The sequence below is a fragment of the Staurois parvus genome, unplaced genomic scaffold (assembly GCF_062004578.1).
Source record: "Staurois parvus isolate SC_StPar_1 unplaced genomic scaffold, SC_StPar_1.0 ptg000470l, whole genome shotgun sequence".
Lineage (NCBI taxonomy): Eukaryota > Metazoa > Chordata > Amphibia > Anura > Ranidae > Staurois > Staurois parvus.
The window spans coordinates 74,280-102,277 of record NW_028318266.1 but is presented as its reverse complement, the minus strand read 5'-3'; the positions used below and the strand labels follow the sequence as shown (position 1 = coordinate 102,277).

The following is a 27,998-nucleotide window of genomic DNA, read 5'->3' as shown; positions in this document are numbered from 1 at the left end:
TCGTTCTCTAAATACAGTATTTTTTTATTTAGAAGATATGCTTTGAGCTTGGTTTAGGCTTTCTGGTATTATCTATAGTAATCACAACATTGACCATTTCATCTGCTTTCTTTACTACAGAATAATTTATTTAAAACAGCTTTAATAATTAAATATAATAGCGTGAATCATTTTATTTCAAGCAAATCTTCATTTTACTCTTCATAATTGTTTCTTTTATGTAGCTGTAAATATGAAATGTCACAACATCTAAACTTGACATCATTCAGGGCCGTGTCATCTCCACTACCTTGGGGAGCCTCCACTCTGGTTCTGATACCACAAATTCCATTTCTGCAGACATCACTCCACTGCCCATATGTTCCCCAGGCTCCACCATTACCTACCAGGATCTTTTGATCAGAGCATTGGAACATGATATTGTTGGCTGCGGTATCATCACCATCACCAGGAAGGGGCTGCTCAACTTGCAGAGCAAAGCTGATGAGATTCCCAGTGGGACACCACTGAACACCAGTCCAAACTCCCCATCTGTATTGAAAAACAAAAATGTATATCATCTCATTGTTGATCTATGGAGGTATGCTTATTTTACCCTGCAGCAATACTAGGCAATTAGATAATTAAATTAGATTAGTTAGATTTAGACTTTGACCATGCACTTGGATGCTTATACCTGCTGCTTATAGGTGCCTTTCTATTTGATGTTCTGCTACTCTGAAAATAAGAGCCCCGATGTAAGCTTCAATGTAAGGACTGTCTTGCATGGAAAAATCACAAATCCACTTTAATAGACAACCAGACCCTGAGGGAAGTTGTCCTTTAATCAATTCCCCGACCCACTCTGTTAAAGTACAAACCTTCAGCTCTAATCCAGCAATGTTTGCTGTGTGGCCCAGTCTGGTGCCACATGTCCTTCAAAAAGAAAGTCTCTGGCCAGCTCTTTTTCATACTGTGGATGAGCATTGCAGCTCTTTTAATTCTTATGGATCAGTTGTGCTTTGCAGGACCACTGGAGGCCACCATCAATTCAGCTATCCCATTGGAATGAATGAGGCTAAGGTCACATGCACAGTGTGAATAGAAGCCAATTATTCATATGCTTTATGAAGGCTATGTGAACCTGAACAAAGCCATAAAGCAAAAATGACTGGATTTAGGCTAAAGGTAAGCATGTTATCAGGTAAACTGAACTCAATGGGGTGAGGGGATTAATTAAAGGACAACTTCACCAATCACGGTAACCAAAACTAATTCTATCTGATTGGGGTTGGTATTAGCACAGCAATGAACTAGGGCCAACAAGTAGCTTGTATCACAATCTACTGCTCACCTTAGATCTGTGATGGAGGGATTCCCCTGGGAATGTTGGAGAAGAAGGCAAATCCAGAATAAGCACTGACCTTGTTGAATATTATTATATATACCTAATAATATTATTTGTCCAAAAAAGTTTGAAAAACCATAAAATGTGATGACAGTTAAACAAAACTCCCTGAAGAAGACCCCAGATGAAATGTACGTAGGGCAGGTCATCTCAGTGATTTCATCATGTTCTACTCTTGCGGTTAGTGTGTCTGTCCAACACTATCTCCTGGTAGTGTTGGAATTGTGGTGATTGATATTAATAACATATTATTAACATACATATTAGTAATATTCAAAAAAGTTTTAAGATTCATAAAATGTGATGACTCCAGTTACCCATAAGTCCCTGAGGTCCACAGATGAAATGTATGTAGGGCAGGTCTTTTCATTGACATCATCATGTTCTACTCATGTAACTAGTGTTTCTGGCCAACACTATCTCCTGGTAGTGTTGCAGTTGAGGTTCAGTTAGTGTTTCTGACCAATGCTATCTCCTGGCAGTGTTGCAACTGAGGCTATTTATTTGATATATACAGTCAGGTCCATAAATATTGGGACATCGACACAATTCTAACATTTTTGGCTCTATACACCACCACAATGGATTTGAAATGAAATGAACAAGATTTGCTTTAACTGCTGACTCTCAGCTTTAATTTGAGGGTATTTACATCCAAATCAGGTGAACGGTGTAGGAATTACAACAGTTTGCATATGTGCCTCCCACTTGTTAAGGGAGCAAAAGTAATGGGACAGAATAATAATCATAAGTCAAACTTTCACTTTTTAATACTTGGTTGCAAATCCTTTGCACTCAATTACAGCCTGAAGTGTGGAATGCATAGACATCACCAGACGCTGGGTTTCATCCCTGGTGATGCTCTGCCAGGCCTCTACTGCAACTGTCTTCAGTTCCTGCTTGTTCTTGGGGCATTTTCCCTTCAGTTTTGTCTTCAGCAAGTGAAATGCATGCTCAATCGGATTCAGGTCAGGTGATTGACTTGGCCATTGAATAACATTCCACTTCTTTCCCTTAAAAAACTCTTTGGTTGCTTTTGCAGTATGCTTTGGGTCATTGTCCATCTGCACTGTGAAGCGTCCAATGAGTTCTGAAGCATTTGGCTGAATATGAGCAGATAATATTCCCGAAACACTTCACAATTCATCCGGCTGCTTTTGTCAGCAGTCACATCATCAATAAATACAAGAGAACCAGTTCCATTGGCAGCCATACATGCCCACGCCATGACACTACCACCACCATGCTTCACTGATGAGGTGGTATGCTTAGGATCATGAGCAGTTCCTTTCCTTCTCCATACTCTTCTCTTCCCATCACTCTGGTACAAGTTGATGTTGGTCTCATCTGTCCATAGGATGTTGTTCCAGAACTGTGAAGGCGTTTTTAGATGTTGTTTGGCAAACTCTAATCTGGCCTTCCTGTTTTTGAGGCTCACCAATGGTTTCCATCTTGTGGTGAACCCTCTGTATTCACTCTGGTGAAGTCTTCTCTTGATTGTTGACTTTGACACACATACACCTACCTCCTGGAGAGTGTTCTTGATCTGGCCAACTATTGTGAAGGGTGTTTTCTTCACCAGGGAAAGAATTCTTCGGTCATCCACCACAGTTGTTTTCCGTGGTTTTCCGAGTCTTTTGGTGTTGCTGAGCTCACCGGTGCGTTCCTTTTTTTTAAGAATGTTCCAAACAGTTGTTTTGGCCACGTCTAATGTTTTTGCTATCTCTCTGATGGGTTTGTTTTGTTTTTTCAGCCTAACGATGGCTTGCTTCACTGATAGTGACAGCTCTTTGGATCTCATCTTGAGAGTTGACAGCAACAGATTCCAAATGCAAATAGCACACTTGAAATGAACTCTGGACCTTTTTTTCTGCTCATTGTAATTGGGAAAATGAGGGAATAACACACACCTGGCCATGGAACAGCTGAGAAGCCAATTGTCCCATTACTTTTGGTCCCTTAACAAGTGGGAGGCACATATGCAAACTGTTGTAACTCCTACACCGTTCACCTGATTTGGATGTAAATACCCTCAAATTAAAGCTGACAGTCTGCGTTAAAGCACATCTTGTTCGTTTCATTTCAAATCCATTGTGGTGGTGTATAGAGCCAAAAATGTTAGAATTGTGTCGATGTCCCAATATTTATGGACCTGACTGTATATTAATATTATTCACAAAAGTTTGAAGACTCATACAATGTGATGATACCAGTTACCCATAAGCCCCTAAGGTCCACATATGAAATGTATGTAGAGCAGATCATTTCAATGACGTCATCATGTTCCACTCATGTTTAGTGTTTTGTACTCATGTTAGTGTTTCTGGCCAATGCTATCTCCTGGTAGTGTTGCAACTGAGGTGATCGTTATTAATAAAATATTAATATACATATTAATAATATATTCCAAAAGGTTTGAAGACTCATAAAATGTGATGATCCCCTGCTTTTTCTTTTCTGAGTATATTGCAACAAATGATTTCTAAATTAATTAAGAGTGTCTCTACTTACTATAAGAAGTGAAGTTTCTGACACCCTGAGTAGAAATGAGCCAATGGTTTGCTCAGAATCTAGGTTTGGACTGAACTTTGGCTGTTTGCACAAACACCTGAATGTTTCCCTATCCGACCCCCTTTTCTATGTGAGCTGAGCATAATATATTATTCCCGGCTTACCAATGCTTTCACACTTTGCCCAAGAGGATATAGATTTCCAGGCATTTGTGAATGGTTCATGCCTTAATTGCTAGGAATAGGTCTCCTGCAGAGTTGATGGACCACAGCCTTTGGACTTTGACATGTAGGCACCATCATGGGTTTTTGAAATTTGAAATACAGACTTTCAGCATGAAAAATCGAAGAATCCTGACCTGCCTGATGATTGCAAAAGAACATTTATTCTAAACTCTTAGAAGAGAATAAATGGCTTGGCATTTCAAGGGGAAAGTCCTTTTAAAATTGTATGCCACAGTTCTTAAAAGATAAACATGACATCATGAAACAAACTAGATTGTCCCACAGTGGGGAAAAAAATTAAAGTCTATCTCTGTTGCCTAGTACTAGTATAAACACTGAACATAAAAAATGTTGGCTTTTGTTCAGGGTGGTAGTATTTTGGGGGTTTCGTTTCCATTTGTGGGTTTATTGATTCTTATTGTATGTTCATAGGGCCATATTTTTAAGTTTGAGGTGCTTGAAGTGTAGCATTCACTCATACCTCCCAACTTTAGAACTTGAGAATGAGGGACACTTGGGGAGACCGGCTATGTGTATAGCACACCATGCCAAAAAGTGTGCGTGATTGGATTCATTTGAATATTAGGCATGGTTTAATGGATTCTCATTAGAAACAATAAAGAAACCTGATATTTAAAGCAAGTTAAATTCACCAGCTGTACAAACTACCCCTCTTTTACCTGCACACATCCACCCGTAAATACACTGTCCCACTTTTCCACTGCACACACACTGTCCTACCCTACACACTTCTTCCCCTCTCTACACATTGCACCTCATGTCCTCTGCACACTTTGACCCCAATTCACACTGCCCCTTTCTGTACAAATCCCCCACCCCAGTTTAATGCACACATTACCCCCTCTGTGTAAACACTGCACCTATTCCTACTGTCCCCTACATACACTAGGGAGTTAGGGTGATAGGCCACAATGCCTTCCTGTCTCTCTCCTATCACCTCACCCCCAACCCTGCAGAACATCCCTTCTGTCACCCCTCTCCCATTCCTGCAGAACATCACCCCTGTCACCTCTCCCATTCCTGCAGAACATCTCTCCTGTCACTTTGCTCCCAGCCCTGCCATCTTGTAGGCAGATGAAGTCCACATTCTCCACTGCTGATGGTGCTGATCCGGAATGGCAATGCAGTTGGGGAAGGAAGTCAATAGAAACTGGCTTTCTCTACAATTTTCTTGGTCCCCTGAGATAGCAGTCTGATTAGCTAAGCTGGATCCAGGTGACCCCGGTGGCCATCTCAGGTCACACAGAGTCTTTTTAAGTCCCTGGCCTTGGGTTTTGGCGTGCATTTTGTGAGCGGCTAGTGTGGGGACAGGATACCAGTCTGTCAGGGACATCCCTAGTAGCAGGGAGAAGTTCTAGAGGAGTATGGAAAGTGTAGGGCCTGCCACTCAGCAATCTCTGCTTTGGGTTGGATGAGTCAGGCTGCACTTGGGCTGAACTGGCCAGGCCACACTCTCCAACTTGGGCCTACTCACCGCTGACTCTTCACTCTAACTGGTGTGAGTTCCCCCATCAGGTGTGCTCACCCACCAGACAGTTGTAACGTTTTGCAATACATTGTTTTCTGCAATCAGGGACTCTGTGTGTTTTCTGCCACCGCACCACACTGCACCTACCCAACGATCTGTTCTTGAAGCTGCCTGTTGTTCACAGTAATTTGAGTGTTACCATCAGGGGCGGACTGACAACTCATGGGGCCCCTGGGCAATAGGGGATCATGGGACCCCTGTGTCCTTGCCCAAACTCAAAAAAAGCCTATGAAAAAGGTACCAGGGGCATAGCATGGGGCCCCCTACTGACCCCGGGCCCTCGGGCAGTGCCCAAGTTTCCAAATGGTCAGTCTGCCCCTGGTTACCATGTATTATTATTTTCAAAATCCAAGTATGCAAAAAAGTAAATGTTTAACATTCAGTGTCACTGAAAATCCATTTAGTGTTGCATCATCCTAAGATATGTGCTGAAAGAATCATCACAACTGTTTCAAAAGTAGGTCTTAAAGGGTAGTTTCACTTTTGCAGCCAAATAGGGGTAACACCTACTTACACTAAATTGCCAAAAGTATTGGTCTGCCTGCCTTTACATGCTCATGAACTTTAACGGTACCCCAGTCTTAGTCCGTAGGGTTCAATATTGAGTTGGCCCCGCCCTTTGTAGCTATAACAGCTTCAACTCTTCTGGGAAGGCCGTCCACAAGGTTTAGGAGGGTGTCTATGGGAAGGTTGGACCATTCTTACAGAAGCACATTTGTGAGGTCAGGCACTGATGTCGGGGGAGGAGGCCTGGCTCACAGTCTCCGCTCTAATTCATCCCAAAGGTGTTCTATTGTGTTGAAGGCAGGCCAGTAAAATTCCTCCACCCCAAACTGGCTCCTCCATGTCTTTATGGACCTTGCTTTGTGCACTGGTGTGCAGTCATGTTGGAACAGGAAGGGGCCATCCCCAAACTCTTCCCACAAAGTTGGGAGCATAAAATTGTCCAAAATGTCTTGGTATGCACATGCCTTAAGAGTTCCCTTCACTGGAACTAGGGGGCCAAGCCCAACCCCGGAAAAACAACCCCACACCATAATCCGCCCTCCACCAAACTTTACACTTGGCACAATGCAGTCAGGCAAGTACCATTCAATTCACTAAAAAACACACATCTGTTATTTATTACTTGATGTTTGCTGGTGGTATTTTAGAAATGTGCAAAATAACGATGAGTGGAAATCTGCACTGGCCAGAATGTGAAAAGTATACAATGTATCTATGTGAAAATGCCCTCTTCTAGAATGTAAGCACACTGCTCAAAAAAAATGAAAGGAACACTTTGAAAACCCATTGGATCTAAATGGGGAAGAATCTCCTGCTGGATATCTATACCGATATGGACGGGGCAATGTGTTAGGAACGTAAGGATGTCCCATCGTTTGATGGAAATGAAAATTATCAACCTACAGAGGACTGAATTCAAAGACACCCCGAAAATCAGAGTGAAAAAATGATGCAGCAGGCGAGTCCATTTGGCTGAAATGTCATTGCAGCAACTCAAAAAGTTTGTATGGCCCCCACGTTCTTGTATGTATGCCTGACAACATCGGGGGAGGCTCCTAATGAGATGACGGATGGTGTCCTGGGGGATTTCCTCCCAGATCTGGACCAGGGCATCACTGAGCTCCTGGACAGTCTGAGGTGCAACCTGGCGGCGTCGGATGGCCCGAAACATGGCATCCCAGAGGTGTTCTATTGGATTTAGGTCAGGTGACCGTGGGGGCCATTCAATGGTATCAATTCCTTCATCCTCCAGGAACTGCCTGCATACTCTGGCCACATGAGGCCGGGCATTGTAGTGCACCAGGAGGAACCCAGGACCCACTGCACCAGCCTAGGATCTGACAATGGGTCGAAGGATTTCATCCCGATACCTACTGGCAGTCAGAGTGCCATTGTCTAGCCGGTAGACTGTGCGTCCCTCCATGGATATGCCTCCCCTAGACCATCACTGACCCACCAACAAAACGGTCATGCTGAACAATGTTACAGGCAGCAGAACATTCTCCACGGCTTCTCCAGACCCTTTCACATCTGTCACATGTGCTCAGGGTGAACCTGCTCTCATCTGTATAAAGCACAGAGTGCCAATGGTGGACCTGCCAATTCTGGTGTTCAGTTGCAAATGCCAATCGAGCTCTATGGTGCCAGGCAGTGAGCACAGGGCCCACTAGAGGACGTCGGGCCCTCAGGCCACCCTCATGAAGTCTGTTTCTGATTATTTGGTCAGAGACATTCACACCAGTGGCCTGTTGGAGGTCATTTTGTAGGGATCTGGCAGTGTTCATCCTGTTCCTCCTTGCACAAAGGAGCAGATATCACAAGTGTAATAAAAGCGCCACACCCTTAATACTTTAAAGCAGCAATTCCACCTCAAAAGAAACCAAATACATTTCTTAGTGCTATAACTTAAATAAAGGATTGTGCTAAAACCACAAACTATTCCTAATTTAGTGTAGAAACATTAGTGCAAAAGATATATATATCTATTCTCAATTAATATCAAAAAATATCAAAATTATGTGCAAAACTATTTTTTAGTGCATAAGTAATTTAAATAATTAAATTTGTGAATATAAAAAAATGTCCAATTCTGAATTTCTTCAAATGTCCAAACAAATCCTTTTCAAATTCAGGTGCTCTCAAAGAAATTGTGCCAAAATCCACCACCAAAATAAAGTTGGGTAACTCACCAGAGCTCCATGCTGATCAATCTCTAGATCAGCAAAAAACGCTTTTTGCTCTGGGAGCAGATGCAATGAATCAACTTCTCAGGTGTGATGATCAATAGTAGAGATGAGCGAATTATTCAAAAATTCGATTCGGCTGATTCGCCGAATTCGCGGAATAAATTTGATTCGAGCCGAATATATTCGCTGCGAATTTAACTTATAAAAAGGGTGTTTCTAGGCTTCAGAGAGCCTTTATATTAGTGCAGAACACTGTACCTTTAATTTAAATGCCCTTGGAGTCTGCTGGGGAAGAGAAATAATACTGTCAGTCAGTATGACATGCAGATGAGTGCCGTCGATCTTAGAATCACCGCACACTTCACTCATTTGGGCAGTCACGGGGCCAAAACCAGAGTGTGGAGCCACAGTGTTGCGGTGGAGGCAGCAGCAATGGGAGGCCATACAGCACCCTATGACAAAATGGAACCCACCAGCAGTGTGAGGAGACCTGAAAGTGGCACATGGCAGAGTGTGGCGATGGAGACAGCAGCAATGGGAGGCCGTACAGGGACCCATGACACACTCTGGACCTGGCAGCAGCATGAGGAGGCGGTACAGGGGCCCATGACAGATTACGGGCCTGGCAGCGCGCATGAGGAGTCGGTACGGGGGCCCATGGCAGATTACGGGCCTGGCAGCAGCATGAGGAGGCGGTACAGGGGCCCATGGCAGAGTGGCGGAGCGTAAGCAGCTAAAATTGAAGGCCATACAGAGGCCTATGTTAAAAAGTCCCCCCAGCAGCAGCGTGGGGAGACGACTATCAAGAGTCCCATGGCAGAGTGGCGGAGCAGAAGCAGCTTCAATTGAAGGCCATACACAGGCCTAGGTTTAAAAGTCCCTCACAGTTAATTCCAATAACGAACTCTACTCCTCCGTGCAATCTACTTACGAGACCTTGGGCAGGTCTGGGTCCAATTTGTGGTAGAGACTGGTTTTGTTCAGCCATGCTTGAGCGAGTAATAACAGGTCTGTGCTGCCCTTTGGTGTCTGGCTTAATGCGCACAACACTGAACGTCCCAGCGTTTGTCAACGATTTGCCGTTAAGTGATGCAAACCCGCTGAACCACGTTCATGAGGAGCCGGTACAGGGGGCCATGAATCAGTATGGACCTGGCAGCAGCGTGAGCAGACGACAGAGGCACATGGCGCAGGGTGGCGGTGGATGCAGCAGTATTCGGAAGCCAAACACAGGCCTCGGTTAAAAAGCGGAAGCCGTCAGCAGCGTGAGCAGACGACAGAGGCACATGGCGCAGGGTGGCGGTGGAGGCAGCAGCAATGGAAGGCCATACAGCACCCTATCACAAAATGGAACCCACCAACAGTGTAAGGAGACCTGAAAGTGGCACATGGCAGAGTCTGGCGATGAAGTCAGCAGCAATGGGAGGCCGTACAGGGACCCATGACACACTCTGGACCTGGCAGCAGCAAAAGGAGGCGGTACAGGGGCCCATGGCAGAGTGGCGAAGCGTAAGCAGCTTAAATTGAAGGCCATACAGAGGCCTATGTTAAAAATAATAACATGTTTGGGGCATGATTCATGGCGGATTTAGTCAGTTGTGTCAGGAACTGGTGGTTTGAAATCCAGACTAATCCACGCCTGATTCATTTTCACAAACGTGAGTCTCTCCACACTTTGGGTGGACAGTCGTGTCCTCCGCGGAGTTACAATACCTCCTGCCGCACTAAACACGCGCTCCGATGCCACGCTACTGGCCGGGCATGACAGCCTTTCAAGGGCAAATTCAGCTAGTTGGGGCCAAAGGTCAAGTTTCGTTGCCCAGTAGTCAAGGGGATTGTCTACCTCGGTTGGCAGGGTGCTGTCCAAGTAGGCCCAAGCCTGTTGTTTGAGGTCCTGCTCCAGGTCCACCTGATGCTGCTGCTGCTGCGGCTGGTTAGTAGTTTCCTCACTGCGCTGGTGAAGAAAGCTACTCATCATCGAATGCAGACTGAGGCAGCCGCTGCTGGTGGAGCTGCCACTGCTCCTACCACCCCACCCCTCCCCTGCTGCCATGGCAGCGGAACGCGAGCGCACAGGGCCCACAGTGTCTGAGGATGGACGTTGGCGCAGAAAGGCAGAGACCAACTGACTACATAGGTGGTTTTTATAGTACGTAATTTTGGCCTCCCTCTCAGCAGGTGTGAAAAAGGCCACCATTTTTGAACGGTAGCGAGGGTCCAACAAGGTGGACAGCCAAAAGTCATCCCTCTGTCTGATGGTTATTATTCGGCTGTCGCTACGCAAGCAACCGAGCATGCTATGGGCCATTTGTGCCAAGGAATGCGAGGGACTCCCTGCCTCCATCTCCACAGCATACTGCCACGGTGCGTCTGGGTCCTCTGTCTCCTCCTCCTCTACCAGATGCTCCTGCTCCTCCACTCCTGTCCGCTGAGTGGAAAAACCACCCATTTCACTCAATAATTCCTGAGCACCAATGTCCTCCTCTACCTCCTCCTCTTCTTCCTGTCCTGCCCCCACAGGGGTCATGTGGCGTTGAGATCTGTGCGCCACGTCTACCGCACCCTGACCAGCCATTGTTAACAGCATTTGTTCCAGGACGTGCAACAGAGGAATGACGTCGTTCATCCCATAGTCCTGCCGACTCACGAATAGCGTGGCCTCCTCAAAGGGCCTGAGCAAGCGGCAGGTGTCACGCATGAGCTGCCAATGGCTGACATCTAAGTTACACAGGGGAGTACCTTTATCCGCTTGTAACATCAGGAAATCGGTGATGGCCTTTCGCTGTTCGTAAAGGCGGTCTAACATATGTAGGGTTGAATTCCACCTTGTTGCAACGTCGCAGATCAGGCGATGCTGTGGAATTCCGTTCTGCCGCTGCAGCTCAAGGAGGGTGTGCTTTGCGGTGTAGGAATGGCTGAAATGCATGCAAAGTTTACGTGACATTTTAAGGATGTCTTGCAGTGGGATGGTGGATTTTAGGAACCGCTTGACAACCAGATTGAACACGTGAGCCATGCATGGCGCATGGCACAACCTTCCTTGATGCAGAGCAGACACCATGTTCTTTCCGTTGTCGGTCAACATGGTTCCGATTTTCAGTTTGCGCGGAGACAGCCATCTGTCGATTTCTCTGTTCATTACACTCAGAAGTTCCTCCCCTGTGTGACTACGTTCTCCAAGGCATACCAGGTGCAGCACAGCGTGACACCGTTGCGCCCTGCACATGTGATATGCCGGTCGGGTAATGGGACTTGGCACGGGGGTGGCGGCTGAGGACACGGCGGAAGAAGAGGTGGTAGAGGCGGACATCTTTGCTGGACCAAGGACGTGCAAACGTGGAGGCAAAAGCAGCGTGACCTGTCCAAGTTGCTGGTGCGGCTGTGCCGGCACCACGTTCACCCAGTGGGCCGTAAATGACATGTACTGTCCCTGACCGTAGTTACAGCTCCACACGTCGGCGCTGCCGTGCACTTTGGCAGAGACCGACATGCTCAAAGACTGGCCCACCATCTCTTCTACATGTGAATGCAGGGCTGGCACTGCCTTTTTGGCGAAGAAATGCCGGCTTGGCACTCTCCACCACGGCGCGGCACAAGCCATCATTTCTCGGAAAGGTGCTGAATCCACCACTTGGAAAGGGAGGGACTGCAGCACGAGCAACTTGGACAGGAGGACATTCAGCTTCTGCACCGTCGGGTGCGTGCTCGCAAACTGTTGTCTCTTGGAAACGGATTCCAAGAAAGACTGCTGACGGAATCCGTGAAGAGGAGTAGCAGGAGAAGGAGCATCTGAATGAGCGGAAGATGCCAACGAGCGACAACTCCCCTCAGCAGAGGTGTTGGAGCCTTGACTGGCTGATAGAGGGCGATTGACGTCGGGTGACGGAGCAAGTAACAGAGCGGGTGATGGAGCGGGGGCTGGGGCAGGCAGAACCGCCGTATCTTTATCACGGTTTTCCCAGGCCACTGAATGGCGACGCTGCATATGCTGACGCAACGCTGTAGTCCCAACATGGGCCCCCTGGCCACGCTTGACTTTCTGGCCACATAGTCGACATACGGCTACGTTTACTTCCTCGGGCGGCTTGACGAAAAATTGCCACACCGCCGAGTAGGAAACTTTGCCCCCGCTACTCCTCACTGGCTGACTGCTACTTCCTCCGTGCACACCGGCACCACTACTGGCCATGGTGGTAGGCTGCAGTGGAGCTGGTGCTCTACTCCGTGGCCGTTTGCCTCCACTGACACTGCTGCGACCCTGCTGCCTCCTGGGCAACCCACCAACTGTTTTGCTCGCTGGCAAGCTGGCACCCTCTTCTCCTGATGATGCGGAAGCAATAGCCTGATGACGACGAGGCTGCCAAGTGCGATCAGCCTCATCATCATCAATTAGGGTCTCCGCGTCACTACTAGCCCCCTCGGCTGCGTGTGGGTCAGGAGACAGACCTGTCTCTAGACCGGCTACTGAGCCACTCTCCTCGCCAGTACTTCTTCGCCTGGCTGCTGAAGAGGCGGATGTCTCCCCCCGTTCCTGACCGCCCTCTGTTAGCTCTTCCTCACTGTACAGTAGGGCTGAGCCCACAGCATGCGATACTTCGCTTGGTGAGGGAACACCAAAGGACAGGGGCAGGTCGAGGACACGTGATTTCAGTGGGCTTGCTCCCGGGCCATGCCAACTAACGGTTGTGTCTGACGTACCCACCGACCGTTGGCTGTAGGTGTCAGAGGTGACCTCGGAAGAGGAAGACGACCGAGTCAACCAATCGATGACGGCAGGGTTGTCGGTGGAGACACGACCGCTGGATGACACCGGGAGCACTGGCCTCTGGCTGCGACTAGTGCTGCCTCGACCCCTTCCTCTGCTGCCACGTCTGCTCGCTCCTGAAACATTGCCTCCTCTGCCACTCCTCTGCGTGTTGTCTGACATACTCTTTAATTCAATAAGCACCCCAAAAATAAAACCGGATTTAACTCTTTGAACGAACAATAGTGGTTGTGAAGCAGAAAGTCAGTTTATTTAGCACAATCGGTCAATTGCAGCTTGCCGTTGGCTGGAAACTGTACGTTTATGTCACTGGAATGCACTAATCACCCAAAAAATATTACCGCCACCCGGCGTGTATATGGATTTAACTCTTTGAACGTACAATAGTGGTTGTGAAGCAGAAAGTCAGTTTATTTAGCACAATCGGTCAATTGCAGCTTGCCGTTGGCTGGAAACTGTACGTTTATGTCACTGGAATGCACTAATCACCCAAAAAATATTACCGCCACCCGGCGTGTAAATGGATCTAACTCTTTGAACGTACAATAGTGGTTGTGAAGCAGAAAGTCAGTTTATTGTACACAATCGGTCAATTGCAGCTTGCCGTTGGCTGGAAACTGTACGTTTATGTCACTGGAATGCACTAATCACCCAAAAAATATTACCGCCAGCCGGCGTGTAAATGGATTTAACTCTTTGAACGTACAATAGTGGTTGTGAAGCAGAAAGTCAGTTTATTGTACACAATCGGTCAATTGCAGCTTGCCGTTGGCTGGAAACTGTACGTTTAGGTCACTGGAATGCACTAATCACCCAAAAAATATTACCGCCAGCCGGCGTGTAAATGGATTTAACTCTTTGAACGTACAATAGTGGTTGTGAAGCAGAAAGTCAGTTTATTGTACACAATCGGTCAATTGCAGCTTGCCGTTGGCTGGAAACTGTACGTTTATGTCACTGGAATGCACTAATCACCCAAAAAATATTACCGCCACCCGGCGTGTAAATGGATCTAACTCTTTGAACGTACAATAGTGGTTGTGAAGCAGAAAGTCAGTTTATTTAGCACAATCGGTCAATTGCAGCTTGCCGTTGGCTGGAAACTGTATGTTTATGTCACTGGAATGCACTAATCACCCAAAAAATATTACCGCCAGCTGGCGTGTAAATGGATTTAACTCTTTGAACGTACAATAGTGGTTGTGAAGCAGAAAGTCAGTTTATTGTACACAATCGGTCAATTGAAGCTTGCCGTTGGCTGGAAACTGTACGTTTATGTCACTGGAATGCACTAATCACCCAAAAAATATTACCGCCACCCGGCGTGTAAATGGATCTAACTCTTTGAACGTACAATAGTGGTTGTGAAGCAGAAAGTCAGTTTATTTAGCACAATCGGTCAATTGCAGCTTGCCGTTGGCTGGAAACTGTATGTTTATGTCACTGGAATGCACTAATCACCCAAAAAATATTACCGCCACCCGGCGTGTAAATGGATCTAACTCTTTGAACGTACAATAGTGGTTGTGAAGCAGAAAGTCAGTTTATTGTACACAATCGGTCAATTGAAGCTTGCCGTTGGCTGGAAACTGTACGTTTATGTCACTGGAATGCACTAATCACCCAAAAAATATTACCGCCACCCGGCGTGTAAATGGATCTAACTCTTTGAACGTACAATAGTGGTTGTGAAGCAGAAAGTCAGTTTATTTAGCACAATCGGTCAATTGCAGCTTGCCGTTGGCTGGAAACTGTATGTTTATGTCACTGGAATGCACTAATCACCCAAAAAATATTACCGCCACCCGGCGTGTAAATGGATCTAACTCTTTGAACGTACAATAGTGGTTGTGAAGCAGAAAGTCAGTTTATTTTGCACAATCGGCAAACTGCAGCACCAACTGTGCACGACAGCCACCAAAAAAAAAAAGGGTGTATGTCACTTTAAATTTTCGATTCTTTGATAGCTGTGGCCCTAAGTAACGATTCTGTGTCCCTGAGTAACGATTCTGTGGCCCTAAAGTCTCTGTGGCCCTAACTCTGTCCCTTAATACACACAGGTCTGTCTCTCTTGAATGACCGGAGGCTAATGGAGAATTCTAAGATGGCCGCGATTTATAGCTCCACCATTACACAGTGCTGGCTGGCTGGCTGCTGATTGGCTAATGCGATCACATGTCATGAATGAATGCATTATGGGTCAGCGCGCCTTGTCTGCGCGCCTTCCCAGAGATCCCCGCTCCGTCGCCACACATGTCGCTGCCATTTTTGGGAAAATTCGATTCGTGCATCCGAAGTTTGCTAATCTTCGGATTCGTCGCGAATCGAATTTTTCCAAATCTTCGGAACGAATTCCACTTCGTCATGTTCGATTCGCTCATCTCTAATCAATAGCTACACAATCATCCATAAGGTAGGTATCCACCACTCAATATAACGGTTCCAGGAGCATTATATCACTCTCTCTTTTTATATCTCTCCACCGAGGTCATGTTTGGGAATGAAAAAGAAAATCATGGTGCAGCCAGTTTTTTTTATAAAAGTATCCAACAATTTAATAAAGATTTACACTCACAAAAAGGGTGTCTTCACCGACACCAGTATAACAGCATAAAACAGCAAATGGTATAACAGTCTCCTGTTCCCCGCACACTCACTACAGCGCTCGTGACTCAATCCTCTCCACAGACGTCAGCATCCAGCAAGCCAAGCCCTACTAGTTTCGTCATGAATGACATGAAGGAGACCGCCCCTTGAAGACGTCATTTATGACGAAACTAGTAGGGCTTGGCTTGCTGGATGCTGACGTCTGTGGAGAGGATTGAGTCACGAGCGCTGTAGTGAGTGTGCGGGGAACAGGAGACTGTTATACCATTTCATGTTTTCTGCTGTTATACTGGTGTCGGTGAAGACACCCTTTTTGTGAGTGTAAATCTTTATTAAATTGTTGGATACTTTTATAAAAAAACTGGCAGCACCATGATTTTCTCTTTCATTCCCAAACATGACCTCGGTGGAGAGATATAAAAAGAGAGAGTGATATAATGCTCCTGGAACCATTATATTGAGTGGTGGATACCTACCTTATGGATGATTGTGTAGCTATTGATCATCACACCTGAGAAGTTGATTCATTGCATCTGCTCCCAGAGCAAAAAGCGTTTTTTGCTGATCTAGAGATTGATCAGCATGGAGCTCTGGTGAGTTACCCAACTTTATTTTGGTGGTGGATTTTGGCACAATTTCTTTGAGAGCACCTGAATTTGAAAAGGATTTGTTTGGACATTTGAAGAAATTCAGAATTGGACATTTTTTTATATTCACAAATTTAATTATTTAAATTACTTATGCACTAAAAAAAAGTTTTGCACATAATTTTGATATTTTTTGATATTAATTGAGAATAGATTAATATATCTTTTGCACTAATGTTTCTACACTAAATTAGGAATAGTTTGTGGTTTTAGCGCATTCCTTTATTTAAGACAAAGGAGCAGATACCGGTCCTGCTGATGGGTTAGGGACCTTCTACGGCCCTGTCCTACTCTCAGAGTAACCACCTGTCTCCTGGAATCTCCTCCATGTTCTTGAGACTGTGTTGGGAGACACAGCAAACCTTCTGGCAATGTCACATATTGATGTGTCATCCAGGATGAGTTGGACTGCCTGTGCAACCTCTGTAGGGTCCAGGTATGGCCTCATGCTACCAGTAGTGACACTGACCCTAGCCAAATGCAAAACTAGTGAAAAACAGTCAAAAAAGATGAGTAGGGAAAAAAATGTCAGTGGCCTCCACCTGTAAAACCATTCCTGTTTTGGGGGTTGTCTCATTATTGGCCATCTAATGCAGCTGATAATTTAATTAACACCACGCAGCTAAAACTGATTACCATCCCCCTCTGCTACTTAACTGACCAGATCAATATCCCAGGAGTGTCACTGACATGATGCTAGACCAGCAATGGGCAAACTACGGCCCGCGGGCCGTATACGGCCCGGCGGACCTTTTAATCCGGCCCGCGGAGCTATGAGGATCTGTCCCCCTCGACGTATCTGCGCATGTGCCGGAGATCGCCGATTGGCTGCTAATGCCTGAAACTGGCACATGCGAAGATACGTCGAGGGGGACAGATCCTCATAGGAGACAGATTTTCATGCTACACCGGAACGGCGCGGGAAAACGGTGAGAGGAACGCGCGGAGCAAAGGTAAGTGAATTGACACAGGGGGGACTTGGGGACTTAATATGGGGGATTAATTAATATGGGGAATGAATTACTATAGGGGGAATGAATTAATATGGGGAATGAATTACTATGGGGGAGGAATTACTATGGGGGATGAATTACTATATGGGGGATGAATTACTATATGGGGGATGAATTACTATATGGGGGATGAATTACTATATGGGGATGAATTACTATATGGGGGATGAATTACTATATGGGGGATGAATTACTATGCTTACTATGGGAGAATATTACTATACTTACTATGGATGACACATACACATCATTCATCTACTCTTGGTCCGGCCCCCGGGTCCAATATATGAACCCATTGCGGCCCTCAAGACAAAAAGTTTGCCCACCCCTGTGCTAGACTCTGATTACAAAGTGTTCCTATCATTTTTTTTTTAAATCTGTTCAATTTATATCCAAGCATACAGGTACTTCATAGTACTCCAAAGGAAATTGTACAATGAGATTGCAAAGTGTGACTGTAGCAAGTGAATGAATCAACCTCCCAGTAGTGCTATTACTAGGCTGCAGCTAGAGGGAGCTCTAATGATTTGTAGTGTGACTTCAGGAGACTAATAACAACAAGCTCACATTAAACTCATAAACTGCAAGTGAGCAACATGTGTTTTGTGCTCTCCTCTTTGTGTTTATTCTGACATTTACTTTCTCTGTTTAGTATCCTATAGGTTAGTAATGGTAACTCTCTAACACAAATTGGTGCGCTTTCCATGTGACCTACGCTGTCACTATAAGAAAGTAATTATCTGTATAATGTGATCCATTTCTGTTTGAGACATTAAACTTGGAATGAGCAAGTGAGCAACATGTGTTTTTGTGCTCTCCTCTCGGTACAGGTACTGCAGGCTGCATCTTTGTCAAACCGAATACTCTGATCACTGATAATCCTGTCACAGCTTTACCGGCCCAGACAATCGCCGTGTATATGAACCAGCTGTTGGAATGTGTTGTGATTCTTTCTGCTCATTTTGAGTATTTTCAAAATAATAATAAAACGTATTTCCAACAGCGAAGAATGCAAGTCCTTTCTTCATTGTACACTTGGATTTGGTACTGTATATGAACTGTGAGGAATATGTGATTCTCAAATCGCCTCTCTGAGAAATGATCAGTTTTAGATGGAGTTGTTTCAATGTTGGGTTTTAAGTAACGTATATAAATGTGTAGACATACGGTCCAGCCGCCGACGTAATTTCTGCTTCTATTTGTCTGTCACCAGGTCTTGTACAGTACAGTCTGATTGAGTTCAGTGCGGTGTCATCTCTGCTTCCTTGATATGGCTCCACCTTAAAGAGACACAAAAGTTTTATGAAAGAATCCTTTTCTTTAGTTCTGAAAGCATTATTTTAAATACTATAGACTTTGCAATTTAAAGTGGTTGTAAACCCTTACATATACCCAGCAAAGTGACTGGCCTCAGGTGATATGCAGAGATGAAACAAATCCTCCTACATACGTTGTACCTGTTTATCTACAGCCTTCTCTTCTCTACAGCCATTCAAAGTCCAGATTGTAAAAAGCTTGTTTGAGCTGTCAGAAAAAGGGGGTGGAGAGCAGAAGTTACACTCTGTGGAGTTCAGTGGGGAGAGCTCTGATTGCTGATTATTGGGAAAGGACACCTCCCCCCCCCCCGGTTCACACAACTCACAGGAACAGAGATGACAATCTGCTGGAGGTCCCTCCCCTGTCATAATTTCAGCTCTTGGTGTCAGTAAAACTTGCTAACAGCAGAGGAAAGAGTAAGTTGTACCTGCCTACCAACTGTCTTCTCTACAGCCTTTCAAAGTCCAGAATGTATAAAGCTTGTCCGAGCTGTCAGAAAAAGGGGGTGGAGAGCTGAAGTTACACTCTGCAGAGTTCTGTGGGGAGAGCTCTGGGAGGTGATTGAAGGGAATTGACACACACCCCTCCGCACAGCACACAGGAACAGAGCATGCAATCTGCTGGTGGTCCCTCCCCTGTCACCATTTTACCTCTTGGTGTCAGGAACATTTGTCACAAGTGACACATGCTAATAGCAGAGGAAGGAGGTAGCAGATGAAAATGATACTTAGTGCTCTTGATTGAGACAAGTACACACTATAGAGAGATATGCTTTATTCATATTTCATGTCTGAGGTTTACAACCACTTTGAATGAAAATATGGAAGTATTTTTAGAAAATGTATTGCAGCATTTACCTTATGTGTCTATTCTTCCATGTTTTTGCAATTGCATTAACCTCTTCCATACCGGGCACTTTTACCCCCCTTCCTGCCCAGGCCAGTTTTCAGATTTCAGCGCTCTCACACTTTGAATGACAATTGCGCGGTCATGCAACACTGTACCCAAACTAAAATTTTATCATTTTTTCACACAACTAGAGCTTTCTTTTGGTGGTATTTAATCACCGCTGGGGTTTTTATTTTTTGTTAAATTAACAAAAAAAAGACCATAAATTTTGAAAAGAAAAATACGATTTTCTTTGTTTCTGTTATAAAAGTTTGCAAATAAATAATTGTTCTTCATAAGTTTAGGCCGAGATGTATTCTGCTACATGTCTTTGGTGAAAATAACCCAAATCAGTATTTATTATTTAGTCTGTAGGAAAGTTATAGAGTTCACAAACTATGGGATTTATCTGAAAATTGATCAATCCTGAAGTACTGACGGCCAATCTAATTTTTTGAGGTCCAAGAATGTCAGAACAGTACAGATATCCCCCCAAATGTCAGAATAGTACAGATATCCCCCAAATGTCAGAACGGTACAGATATCCCCCAAATGTCAGGACAGTACAGATATCCCCCAAATGTCAGAACGGTACAGATATCCCCCAAATGTCAGGACAGTACAGATATCCCCCAAATGTCAGAACGGTACAGATATCCCCCAAATGTCAGGACAGTACAGATATCCCCCAAATGTCAGGACGGTACAGATATCCCCCAAATGTCAGGACGGTACAGATATCCCCCAAATGTCAGGACGGTACAGATATCCCCCAAATGTCAGGACGGTACAGATATCCCCCAAATGTCAGAACGGTACAGATATCCCCCAAATGTCAGGACGGTACAGATATCCCCCAAATGTCAGGACGGTACAGATATCCCCCAAATGTCACGACGGTACAGATATCCTCCAAATGTCAGAACGGTACAGATATCCCCCAAATGTCAGGACAGGACAGATATCCCCCAAATGTCAGGACGGTACAGATATCCCCCAAATGTCAGCACGGTACAGATATCCCCCAAATGTCAGCACGGTACAGATATCCCCCAAATGTCAGCACGGTACAGATATCCCCCAAATGTCAGAACGGTACAGATATCCTCCAAATGTCAGGACAGTACAGATATCCCCCCAAATGTGAGGACGGTACAGATATCCCCCAAATGTCAGGACGGTACAGATATCCCCCAAATGTCAGAACAGTACAGATATCCCCCAAATGACCCCTTTTTGCAAAGTAGACAGTCCAACGTATTTCATAAGAGGCATGGTGAGTTTTTTTAAGTTATAATTTTTTGTCATAATTTTTCGGAAAATGAAAAAATTAAAAAAATTATTTTCACTATTTTTTTTTTTACATATTGTCACAAATGCAGTACAGCATCATCATAAAACTGGCATGGTGGTGATAAGGGACACTGACTTGTGACAGTACGAAAAAAAAATTATAATTTTTTTTAATTTTTTATTAGTTTTAATTTTTTATTACATTTTTTTTCTCTTTTTTTAAGATTTATTTTCATATTTTACTATGACCAAAGTAGTATAATGTTACCATAGTAATTTAATTTTTGGTCTTTTTTTGTTAATTTAGCAAAAAATAAAAACCCCAGCGGTGATTAAATACCACCAAAAGAAAGCTCTAGTTGTGTGAAGAAAATGATAACATTTTAGTTTGGGTACAATGTTGTATGACCGCGCAATTGTCATTCAAAGTGTGAGAGCGCTGAAACCTGAAAACTGGCCTGGGCAGGAAGGGGGGTAAAAGTGCCCGGTATGGAAATGGTTAAAAATCAAACAAATTACATTGAACCCATAAGCAAACATTTATTTAGCTTACCCATTCTTAGATGTGATGGCTGTATTAGTTTTTTTAGGCTTTCTTTCTTTTATTTTCTCCTGGTGATCTGGCCAGTTATCTGTTCAAAGAGCAAGCTCTCTTGCAACTTTTGCAGTTACCGGAATGAGACAAATCAATTAACACTGATCACTGTGATTACAATGATCAGATTTTATTTATTATTTAAAACCTTTTTCCCAAAAGGAATCAAAAACTGTTTGCTGTAACAATGTTGCTGTCCAGATGTGCCCTCTGTGCTCCTTCATCCAGGGTGGGGGCACTCTAATACAGCGGGTGTGTTACTGGCCAGATCACCAGTGAAGGTGCGTGTTGAGAGGTCGCTTCCTAGGAGCAACTTTTTAGTAATATCAGCCCCAAGTATCGCCATAATTTATTTCAGTGTGGGTTGGTGTCACCCTCAGACTGAAGGCCCTGAGGGTGACTGGTGAAGGACCCTGTTTTCTACTTCATCCGGTGACATGGTCAGTGTGGGTTGGTGTCACCCTCAGACTGAAGGCCCTGAGGGTGACTGGTGAAGGACCCTGTTTTCTTCTTCAGCCGGTGACATGGTCAGTGTGGGTTGGTGTCACCCTCAGACTGAAGGCCCTGAGGGTGACTGGTGAAGGACCCTGTTTTCTTCTTCATCTGGTGACATGGTCAGTGTGGGTTGGTGTCACCCTCAGACTGAAGGCCCTGAGGGTGACTGGTGAAGGACCCTGTTTTCTTCTTCATCCGGTGACATGGTCAGTGTGGGTTGGTGTCACCCTCAGACTGAAGGCCCTGAGGGTGACTGGTGAAGGACCCTGTTTTCTTCTTCAGCTGGTGACATGGTCTTTTCTTACCTGTCCCGAAATATGACTCCAAAGCATTTTGAGGAAGTAATACTAGGTATATACTAAACTCCACCAGCTTGTCTTGTATCTTCATGGTACACCTTGAACTGCATCCCTCTCAGGCATACAGGGAAACCACCATACTTGTCTCCACAAGCCATTATACACCGTGACCCACGGCAGGTAGGCAGGTCCTGTATCGTAGCAGGTTACAACATGGAGGCCCTGCCACTAAGTGAGGTGCATGAAATATGAAGTTGCTCTTTCTCTACCAGGACCTCCATCACCTGCCACTATCACTGCTTCCAGGGCCATCTTAAAAGCATCATGGGCCCCTGGGCAAATAAATACACTGGGGTCCTTACCAGCCTGCTCCAATTTACACACCTATTCTCAAGAATTAAAGTATAAAGAGTTGATAGAATTAAACATATATTTATTAGTACTTTTAATAAAATCAATTTTAAACAATAATAAAATGTGCCATAAATTAAAGACTAATACTGGCCAACCCGGGACAGCTTAGTAAAAAGCGTGGCTGTCCTGGCAAATCCGCGCCAGGTGGCTAGTATGATGTAATGCAAAATTATCATGGGGCCCCCATGCACCTGGGGCCCCTGGGCAGTGCCCAGGGGTTCCCATGCATTAACCACATGCTGACCGGCCGCTGTATGTAAACACCGGGACTGTGGCAGTCTAGGGGCGGGTTGGCGTTTATAAACAGCGCCCGCCATTATGGACTGTGCGCACTCCCTGGGAGCACGCAGCACCGCGATCCAGTGCTCGCTTTGTCCTCCGGACACAGTGGGACATCAATCATCATACGGGACCTCTGTGCAAGGTCCCGATCATGTGATCACTGATTGGCCAATCAGTGATCACATGCAGAGTAGTAAGCAAGATGTCACTTGTGACATCATTGCTTATTACATGTGAAATCTGTGAATGATCACATAGGTCACATGGTACAAGGCTATTCACAACAGCCTTGTACCATGTGACAAGCTGTGACCAATCACAGCTCTCACTGTAGTTCTCAATGGCTGCAAGAATGCAGACAGAGAGAAGGAGAAATGATTGCTTTTACAGCCTTTATGGGTGAAAAAGCAATCAGTGTAAAAAAAAAGAAAAACATCTTCATCACCCCCCACAAGTAGTACAGTGTCACCAAGGTGACACTGTACTACTTGTGGGGGGTGATGAAGATTTTTTTTTTTTTTTTTACACTGATTGCTTTTACACCCATAAAGGCTGTAAAAGCAATTGGTGACAATGTACTGCTAGGGTGACAGTATGTAGAAAAAAAAACATAAATAATAATATAAAAAAATAAGATAAAATGTAAAAAAAAATTTTTTAAATTATAGTTTTTGGTTATAAACTAATATGGGTTATTTTTTTTTACTAAAAAGATAACTGAATAAATTTTGGACACGATTTATGATGAAATATTATTAATCTGCAAAAATTTTATAAGAAAAACACTTTTTTTCAAAATTTTTGGACTTTTTCATTTATATAGCAAAAAAATTAAAATCTCAGTGGTGAATAAATACCACCAAAATAAAGCTTTATCTGTCTCAAAAAAATACTAAAAAATTCATATGAGTACAGCGTTGCATGACCGCGCAATTGTCATTCAAAGTGTGATAGCGCTGAAAGCTGAAAATTGGCCTGGACAGGAAGGGGGGGAAAGTGTCCGGACAGGAAGGGGGTGAAAGTGTCCGGACTGGAAGGGGGGGAAAGTGTCCGGACTGGAAGGGGGGGAAAGTGTCCGGACTGGAAGGGGGTGAAAGTGTCCAGACTGGAAGGGGGGGAAAGTGTCCGGACTGGAAGGAGGTGAAAGTGTCCGGACAGGAAGGGGGTGAAAGTGTCCGGACTGGAAGGGGGTGAAAGTGTCCAGACTGGAAGGGGGGGAAAGTGTCCGGACTGGAAGGAGGTGAAAGTGTCCGGACAGGAAGGGGGTGAAAGTGTCCGGACTGGAAGGGGGTGAAAGTGTCCGGACTGGAAAGGGGTGAAAGTGTCCGGACTGGAAGGGGGTGAAAGTGTCCGGACAGGAAGGGGGGTGAAAGTGTCCGGACTGGAAGGGGGGTGAAAGTGTCCGGACTGGAAGGGGGTGAAAGTGTCCGGACTGGAAGGGGGTGAAAGTGTCCGGACTGGAAGGGGGGAAAGTGTCCGGACTGGAAGGGGGTGAAAGTGTCCGGACTGGAAGGGGGTGAAAGTGTCCGGACAGGAAGGGGGTGAAAGTGTCCGGACAGGAAGGGGGGTGAAAGTGTCCGGACTGGAAGGGGGGTGAAAGTGTCCGGACTGGAAGGGGGGTGAAAGTGTTCGGACTGGAAGGGGGTGAAAGTGTCCGGACTGGAAGGGGGTGAAAGTGTCCAGACTGGAAGTGGTTAAGACAGCCCTGACTGCTCTCTCTGCCGGTTGGCAGCTTCTCTTTCTCTTTACACTCTTCTTAACTCTACAAGGTTACCTGTGATGTTCACTCTTGTATTTCGGAACCTGGAGGACTTAATTCTGGTTTCACTTGTTCCCTGTTCTTCTGAATACTCCATGACTACACATTATAGCATTACATTTAATTTCTCTATTTCAAGTGAAGGACACAGACAACTTTTTCTTTACATCAGAACTTTACAAAATACAGACAAGGTGAAGGTAGATATGATATATGGAAAAGAATTTCCTTACAGAACGGTTCTAAACAGGGGCGGACTGACAACTCATGAGGCCCCCGGGCAATAGGGGATCATGGGGCCCCTGTGTCCTTGCCCAAACTCAAAAAAGCCTATGAAAAAGGTACCAGGGGCATCTCATGGGGCCCCCTACTGACCCCGGGCCCTTGGGCAGTGCCCGAGTTTCCAAATGGTCAGTCCGCCCCTGGTTCCAAAAAACAACTGTACATTGCATAATTTTGTCTGCGCATGATCTGTGCTGAGGTCAACTGTATTGTTTCCTAGTGTTGCTGTTTCTTTAGTGGTGTAGCCCACACTATGGTGAGGAAGGGGGGTGTTTTGTTTCTTTTTTGTCTGAGTGTAGATCTATGCTTGTCCCAAACATGTTTGAAGCTATTTACGGTTGACATTGTCTGTTATATTGTAGAGTGCTGCATAAACTGCGCTATATCTCTATCTCTCCATTCAGTCGTATCCAACCCTTGGTGATTGCATGGACTGTCACTTGTAAGTCTTTTTCCATGAACTCTCTTAGCAATTATTTTACAGGGTAGGTTGCCAGGTCTTTCCCCAACCCCCACCATGCAGAAGATCCCGCATGGCCAGAGATGAAACTAGGACAATTTAGACAGGAGCCAATTAACCTACCAGCATGTCTTTGGAGTGTGGAAGGAAACCGGATGAAACCCATGCAAACACAGGGAGAACATGCAAACTCCATGCAGGAGGTGCCATGGTTGGGAATTGAACCCATGACCCAATTACTGCAAGGCAGAAGTGCTAACCACTAAGCCACTGTGCCGCCCTTGCACTATATAAATCCTGTATAATAGAATAATAATAATAATAGTAATAATAATAATAATATTATTATTAAGTAAAGACAAAACTTTTTTTTTAGTTTTGGATAAAGTGGGGAGGGGTTAGAATCCCTGTCAGCTTTTTTACTGCTAAAAGAGAAGAACAAGTTGCAGCGCCAGCACAACCAAGGTTGCAAAAATAAACATATAGTCAATTCCAATTCAACCACCCCAGAGTGAGTGGAGGTGTGCAATTTATCGGAATAGATCTCGTCCAGTTCATACACAATTCTCACGAAGGGCAATGAGTGGTAAGCGATGTAATAAGATGTAAATCACTTACCGCTCATTGCCCTTCATGGGAATTGTGTATGAACTGGACGAGATCTATTCCGATAAATTGCACACCTCCACTCACTCTGGGGTGGCTGAATTGGAATTGACTATATGTTTATTTTTGCAACTTTGGTTGTACTAGCATTGCACCTTGTTTTTCCTTTTTAACCCCCCTGGCGGTATTCCCGAGTGTAGCTCGGGGTAAAGTTTCAGCACCACAAGCGGTAACCCCGAGCTACACTCGGGAATACACTGCAGCGTTGCTCCGGGATCCCTCGATCACTTACCTTGTCCTGCACTCCCGCGACGTCCCTCCTGCAGTGTCCCGGGCAATGTAATCCGGCGGATGTCGGCATCTGTCTTCTGGGTTCCATTCCTTGCGAGCGTCGGGATGTACAGGGGACGGAACGGCGGGAAATTTGAAAATGACAAAAAGTGACATTCACTAAATACACTAAAATCACATAGTATAACATTCCTGTATCAAACCATTTCACATACATTTTGTCCCGAGTGCTTTGTCCTGCGTCCTGCCTGCATTGTTACTGTTCTTTCTGCCTGGAAACTGAGAAACGTCCATAGCGTCCAAAAAGCGTCCCTTTAGGTCAAAAGCGGTTTTAGACCGGCTAGAGAACAGCGATAGTAAATCAGAACCACTTGCAGAATTGAGTGATAATGATTCGTGGGGGAAATTCCTCATCAGACACTGAAAACGATTCTGCGACTGAGCTCAGCGATGTGCGAACTTGGCGCTATATTTCACATTTCAGTGTTTTTGGTTTGATTATAATATTGAATTACATTTATTATTATTATTATATTATTATTTTTTATGATTATTTATTAAATTATAATTTATGATTTCGTGTTTCAAGTTTTATCCTCCCCGGGATGTTTACTAGACTCTTGTTCGGACAGAGTTCAGTGAGTTATTCCTAAAAATTACAGGCCTACAATAAAAAAAATACATATTTCCATGCAAAAAAAGTACCGCTTTGAGCACAGAAATACTGACATAATCAGACCGCTAGGGAGGTTAACAGTGTAGTTTGTTGCCTGAAAATAGTGCTAGCTTCTCGTATTTATATATTTACATTTTTTTGATCATTTAGGTTTCTTACTGTTCTCTGTGCCAGTGTTACAGAGATTCACCCTCTCTATTTGTCCTGCTATTGCTAAATCCCAGATGGTGAGTTGTCACCAGAACAGGAATAGAGAAGAAATCCTCTAGTTCTGGTGACACTAGTTCTGGTGACTACTCACTTTGGAGGGATTTCCCCTCGTGTTTTCACTACAGGGTTGGAAATCTCCCCAATGGGACACAGGTGGCAGTCAGTTCTAATTTAAGACTGGACCTCCAGATTCTGGCACATGGTTCTTTTTCAGTCAAATCTGAAATTTTTGGATCACTTACCTTCAAATCAAAGCCCGTTGCTAATGTTCCAGATGGGCAGTTTTGCATCAATCCCCAGTCACCCCAAGGACCACCATTGGTTACATAAATCTCTAAGCCATGGGTCAATGTGGTGTGAAGGAGGGTCAAGGTGAGAATCCAGGTCAGCATCATCTTCCTCACAATGGGTGTTCAGAGTAGACCAGATATTCTGGGACCAGTCTACGGAGCTCCCATATTTATAGCACTGACACAATGTCAGCCAAAGGACGCTGGGTGGGGCAATTACTGAATTTGTTAAAGGTTTACTAAAATGTTTAATTTCCAAGAACAAATACGAACAAGGACGTTGTGAAAAAAAAGTGCTGTGGGGGCTGTCAGGTGAAGATTTCCTGTCTGGGATTTAAAGTATATGTAAAAAATAAGCAGTATATCTCCACAATACATGCACCTTTCCCAGTGTATTATCTAGAGATGAGCGAATTATTCAAAAATTCGATTCGGCTGATTCGGC

General features: G+C 44.8%; 1 protein-coding gene across 1 annotated transcript; it reads right to left on the bottom strand.

Moving 5' to 3' along the window:
* Positions 1-27,664, bottom strand: LOC149452469 (vitelline membrane outer layer protein 1-like). Its single transcript, XM_089689156.1, has 3 exons — positions 27,506-27,664; positions 18,564-18,676; positions 1-531 (listed from the first exon to the last, which is right to left on the bottom strand). Exons 1-3 carry the CDS (start codon positions 27,656-27,658, stop codon positions 195-197), a joined length of 603 nt encoding a protein of 200 aa, XP_089545282.1. The 5' UTR covers positions 27,659-27,664; the 3' UTR covers positions 1-194.
* Between the last annotated feature and the right edge of the window lie 334 nt (positions 27,665-27,998).

Bases quoted from the DNA above. Each gene is read 5' to 3' on its own strand.
- LOC149452469 (XM_089689156.1), bottom strand. From the start codon at position 27,658: ATGATGCTGACCTGGATTCTCACCTTGACCCTCCTTCACACCACATTG. The intron at 18,677-27,505 runs GTAAGTGATCCA...TGTCTCTTTAAG, and splicing joins CAACGGGCTTTGATTTGAAG to GTGGAGCCATATCAAGGAAG. The intron at 532-18,563 runs GTATGTCTACAC...TTTTCAATACAG, and splicing joins ATTACGTCGGCGGCTGGACC to ATGGGGAGTTTGGACTGGTG.